Genomic DNA, 6000 nt, shown 5'->3' with positions numbered 1-6000 from the left:
CTCCTCCTGAAGGTCAACCAACCAGTTACTAATTCCACCAATAATCGCTACTACATGGCAGCTTCGGCCTATGTGAGCACCAATGGCATCGCCTCCGATAGCACCACAATCACAACAATCATAGAGTACATCAATGCCACCATCGGCTCATTGACCATGCGGCCACAATTCTCTTCCCTCCCTGCCTCCAACGACATGGACTCGGCAACTAAATTCACCACCAAACTCTGGTCTCTGGCGAGCAAAGACCATCTGATCCATGTCCCGCAAACTATCGACGAACGGATCATCATCACCATAGCCGTCAACGAGATTTTATACCCGAATCGCTCGTGCCAGGGGCCCGACGGAAACCGACTGGCCACTAGTCTTAACAACATAAGCTTTGTCGTTCCACGGATCGATGTCCTTGAGGCCTACTACCAAATTATCCACGGGGTATATGGGATAGGGTTTCCGAGTGAACCGCCATTCTACTCCAACTTCACCAGCGATAACTGCCCAAGAGCTTGTTGTTTCCAAAGACTGCACGAAAGTCAGGATCTGGAGTACAATACTAGCGTGGAGATGGTGTTTCATGAAAAAATTTTTGCAATGGTGATACCACGTCATATTTATCACAAATCAATAAAAATTCCTATATTTCATCGAATCTTAATGTATTTCATTGATTTACATGAATGATATCTACACTATCTTTGTATTTTATTGATTCCTGATTTCTTATCGGTTTGTTGTAAATATGATATGAATATTTTCTCATGATCCAGGGGACCAACCTTTTGGCAGCATTGAACGATCCCATTCACTTGCATGGCTACAGCTTCTATGTGGTGGGAAGCGGGTTCGAAAATTATGACAATGACAAGGACTCGGCGATCTATACTGGTGGACCCCCCATTGGCAGTGCCCGAGAGTGGGTGGGCCGCCATCAGATTCCACAAAGCCTGGTTAGTTAATTTGGTTTTTTTTCTTAGTTCTTTTTCCTAATGTGAAAATAATTTTCATTATATTTTTTTTGTATTTCTATTTATCCACTTTGAATACATTTGTTCAGGTTTATGGTTCATGCACTGCCACTTGGAACACCATCTTAGTTAGAGAATGGTCATTGTGTTCATAGTAAAGAATAGTGCTGGCCCACAAGCTCGGTTGCTGCCTCTGCCTCCAAGCATGCCTCCTTGTTAGATGATCTGATACAAATCATAGGTCTAGAAATATTGGTTTTTTTCATATTATTCAAGTTAGGTACCGCAATGAAGATTTGTTTCTTTTCATGTTAGTAGAAGACTATAAGTAAAAGGGCAGCGATATACTCTCTGTTTCACATAGGGGATTTGAAGATGAATTTGTTTCACTAATGTTTTATCATTACATTCACTTATCATTTCAATTATATTAAGATATTCATAACTCTATGCATTATCTCAATTCATTATCATTTTAGCTCGAAATATGAATTGCTTTTATGAACACGTGCGATTTAGCTATTAGCACATAGATTGAAGAAGTATCCTTTCAAGAGCATATTTGGCGACACGAAGGTGCCATCAAAAGCAGTCATAATTATCTCAAAGTAGAAAATTAATTGGGATATAATGTCTTTAAACTTATTCATGAGGGTAGTTTTTGGTAGTCCTAAAAATATTCTTCAAATGGGAATACAAACTCCCCTAGAATAGATATTCCCCATATTAGTGTTTGGTTGGAAATCTGCAGGATCCATTGAGAATAAGGCAGTGTTATTCCCTAATCTAGAATAAGTGGTAATTATTTCTCATTAAGGACCTAGAATAAGCTATTTCATAGTTCAACATAGAATAGTTTATTCTAGGTAGATGGGAATAAGGTGCAATTAATGCACAATTAATGCTTGTTGACCGAAATAGCTAAACCTATAGGGCCCATCAGGAATATATCTAGTGTTTGGGGAATAAATAGGAATAAGCTTTTATTCCATAGAGAATAAGGGCAACCAAATACTACCGAGATGAATTATTATTTAAACATCCAGTGTTTTATAGTTTACCAAACAAGAAAAATATACTTTTTAATGATATCAAGTTTCCACTTAGGTTTAGTTTGGTAGCTGGCAATCTATCCAGATTGCTAGCAGGGACGCATGTATGAAGCTTTTTCTATCTGCAGCAATATTATTTAAGCAATCATCATGGACATGGGAAAGATATACGCATGATTCGAAACTATCTATATATCATGCATCATGTAGTAATTAAGCCAGCCATCATAGTGACATAACGCGCGTAGACATCTATAAGCTCCAATCAAGGAAAATTTGAGGGAACAAAAAAAGAAAAAGAAAAAAACTGAAATGCCCAAGTGAAGTTAAACTTACGACGAATTATAGGAACCCTCTTCCATGGTCGGTCCACCATAAAAGTTTTTCCTTCACCATCAACGACCAATCAGGCGATCTCTACAACTGCTCCAAACCAGCTGGTAAATCCCTGCCACCTGTCATGCATGCAGTAGTGCTCTATCTTATCCTTTTGTCTCACATTTGTTTACCTCTCTCTCTCTCTCTCTCTCTCTCTATATGTATACACACAATATGGGGACATTCAAGGCCTTGGTAGAGTATGGCAAGACCTACCTCCTTCGAGTGGTCAATGCAAGCCCTCAACGAGGAGCTTTCTTCTTCCCATCGCTGGACACCAGCTCACAGTGCGGTCGACATCCGATGCTGAGCTACACCAAATCCTTCATGACCGAGTTCATCATAATCACATCGGGCTAGACCATGGACCTCCTCCTGAAGGTCAACCAACCAGTTACTAATTCCACCAACAATCGCTACTACATGGCAGCTTCGACCTATGCGAAGCGCCAACGGCATCACCTCCGATAGCACCACAATCACAGCAATCATAGAGTACATCAATGCCACACCGGTTCATCGACGTGCGGCCACAATTCTCCTCCCTCCTGCCTCCAACGACATGGACTCGCAACTAAATTCACCACCAAACTCCGGTCTCTGGTGAAGCAAAGACCATCTGATCCATGTCCCACAAACTATCATGAACGGATCATCATCACCATAGCCATCAATGAGATTTTATACCGAATCGCTCGTGCCAAGGGCCCGACAGAAATCTAGCTGCTAGTCTTAAACAACATAAGCTTTGTCGCTCCACGGATCGATGTCCTTGAGGCCTACTATCGGGTTATCCATGGGGTATATGAGACAAGGTTTCTGAGTGAGCCACCATTCTACTTCAACTTCACCGGCGATAACTGCCAAGAGCTTGTTTTTCCAAAATTGCGACAGAAGTCAGGTCCTGGAGTATAATACTAGTGTGGAGATGGTGTTCATGAAAAAAATTCGTTGCAACGGTGATACCATATCATATTTGTCACAAATCAATAAAAATCCCTATATTTCATCGAATCTAATGTATTTCGTTGATTCACGTGAATGATATCTACACTATCTTTGTATTTTATTGATTCCTGATTTCTTATTGGTTTGTTTAAATATGATATGAATATTTTCTCATGTTCCAGGGGACCAACTTTTGGCAGCATTGAACCATCCCATTCACTTGCATGGCTACGGCTTTTACGTGGTGGGAAGGGGATTCGAAAATTATGACAATGATAAGGACCCGACGACCTATATTGGTGGACCCCCCATTTGAGAACACTGTTGCAGTGCCCGAGAGTGGGTGGACCGCCATCAGATTCAGGGCCACAAACCCTGGTGAGTTAATTTTGGCTTCTTTTCTTAGTTCTTTTTCCTAATGTGAAAATAATTTTCATTATATTTTCTTTGTATTTCTATTTATCCACTTTGAATACATTTGTTCAGGTGTATGGTTCATACACTGCCACTTGGAACACCATCTCAATTAGAGAATGGACATTGTGTTCATAGTAAAGAATAGTGCTGGCCCACAAGCTCGGTTGGCTGCCTCCGCCTCCAAGCATGCCTCCTTGTTGGAAGATTGATACAAATCATAGGTCTAGAAATATTGGTTTCTTTCATATTATTCAAGTTAGGTACCACAATGAAGATTTGTTCTTTTCATGTTAGTAGAAGACTATAAATAAAAGGACAGCGATATACTCTCTGTTTCACATGGGGATTTGAAGATGAATTTGTTTCACTAATGTTTTATCATTCCATTCACTTATCATTTCAATTATAATTAAGATGTTCGTAACTCTATGCATTATCTCAATTCGTTATCATTTTAGCTCGAAATATGAATTGCTTTTATGAACACGTGCAATTTAGCTATTAGCACATAGATCGAAGAAGTATCCTTTCAAGAGCATATTTGGCGACATGAAGGTCCCATCAAAAGCAGCCATAATTAATCAAAGTAGAAAATTAATTGGGATATAATGTCTTTAACCTTATTCATGAGGGTAGTGTTTGGTAGTCCTAAAAATATTCCTCAAATAGGAATACAAACTCCCCTAGAATAGATATTCCCCAATTAGTGTTTGGTTGGAAATCTGCAGGATCCATTGGGAATAAGGCAGCGTTATTCCCTAATCTAGAATAAGTGGCAATTATTTCTCACTAAGGATCTAGAATAAGCTATTCCATAGTTCAACATAGAATAGCTTATTCAAGGTAGGTGGGAAGAAGGTGCAATTAATGCACAATTAATGCTTGTTGACCGAAATAGCTAAACCTATAGGGCCCATCAGGAATATATGTAGTGTTCGGGGAATAAATAGGAATAAGCCTTTATTCCATAGAGAATAAGGGCAACCAAATACTACCGAGATGAATTATTATTTAAACATCCAGTGTTTTAGTTTACCAAACAAGAAAAATATACTTTTTAATGATATCAAGTTTCCACTTAGGTTTAGTTTGGTAGCTGGCAATCTATCCAGATTGCTGGCAATTTAAAGGAGCCCCACTAGATTACCACGTTTAGTATGCCGTTTGGCTTGGTAATGCAGATTATCAGGTAATCCAGATTACCTCCATGAGGTAATTTGGATTATCAAGGAGAGGGATGGCAATTCAGATTACCACTACTTTGGTAATCTTGTAAAAAAAAATTTGATGAAACTGCCGTCTTCCCCACCCTCCACCCACGTGGCCTCCTCCTCAACCTCCTCCTCTGCTTCCTCCTCTTTCCCGACGGTCTCCTCCATCATCCTTCTCTCCCAGCGGCCTCCGCCTCAACCTCCCCAATGGAGCTGGATGAGGGGGGAGATGGCCCCGGAGATGCAGACCGAGGCTAGAGCGTGGGCGAGGGAGGCGCTCCGAGGGTGGGCAATGCGGTCATTGAGCCAGATGTCCGTGCATGGCCCTCGGCCGCCACCAGGCGGAGGACTCCCAGTACCACGGCTAGAGCAGGGCAGAGCCGACAATGCTGAAGACGACATCATGGAGGGAAAGCGGTGCGGTGGTGTCGTCCTCTAGGTAGGGAGATCCTGAGAAGAGGCACAGGTGGTGGAGTCGTGGGGCAGTGCAGGCATTCGGGGGTCGGGGTGCAGTGCCGGAGGCACGACGAGCGAGTGCGGGTTCGCGGGGGGCGGGTGCCGAGGCACGACGGGCGGATGCAGGTTCACTGAGGGCCAGGAGACGATGCAGGTGGGTGGGAGGAGGCGATGCAGGAGGGTGGCGGTGCCGGAGGCACAGATGGCTGGGGAGCAGTGGAGGCCATCGAGGGCGAGGGGAAGGGGATCGGGGTGTGGCGTGCGGGCACTACAATAAAAAGAGATATTTGCGAAGTAAAAAAAGTATCGTAAATACTAAATTTCTATCACAATACTTATTTATGATAAAAATTTCATCACTAATAATTAGTCGTTAAAAATATGATCGCAGATAAATTTTGCGATGGAAACAACAATTTCATCGCTAATAATTCTTTTTTTGTGATGAATAATTTTTGTCACAAAAAATTTTTATACTTTAAATTATTTATGATAAAATTTTTGTTGCAAATAAAATATTTTTATCATAAATAAAATTATTTACGATTAAAATTTCTATCATAAATAATT

The 6000-nt window shown here is 41.2% G+C and overlaps 1 protein-coding gene across 1 annotated transcript; it reads left to right on the top strand.

Moving 5' to 3' along the window:
• The first annotated feature begins 54 nt into the window (after positions 1–54).
• Positions 55–684, top strand: LOC140855237 (laccase-15-like). Its single transcript, XM_073251111.1, has one exon. It carries the CDS (start codon positions 55–57, stop codon positions 682–684), a length of 630 nt encoding a protein of 209 aa, XP_073107212.1.
• The last annotated feature ends 5316 nt before the right edge of the window (positions 685–6000 follow it).

Source organism: Elaeis guineensis, chromosome 2, assembly GCF_000442705.2.
Source record: "Elaeis guineensis isolate ETL-2024a chromosome 2, EG11, whole genome shotgun sequence".
Taxonomy (NCBI): domain Eukaryota; kingdom Viridiplantae; phylum Streptophyta; class Magnoliopsida; order Arecales; family Arecaceae; genus Elaeis; species Elaeis guineensis.
Note: the sequence above shows the minus strand (reverse complement) of the source record. Positions and strands in the feature narration are given on the sequence as shown.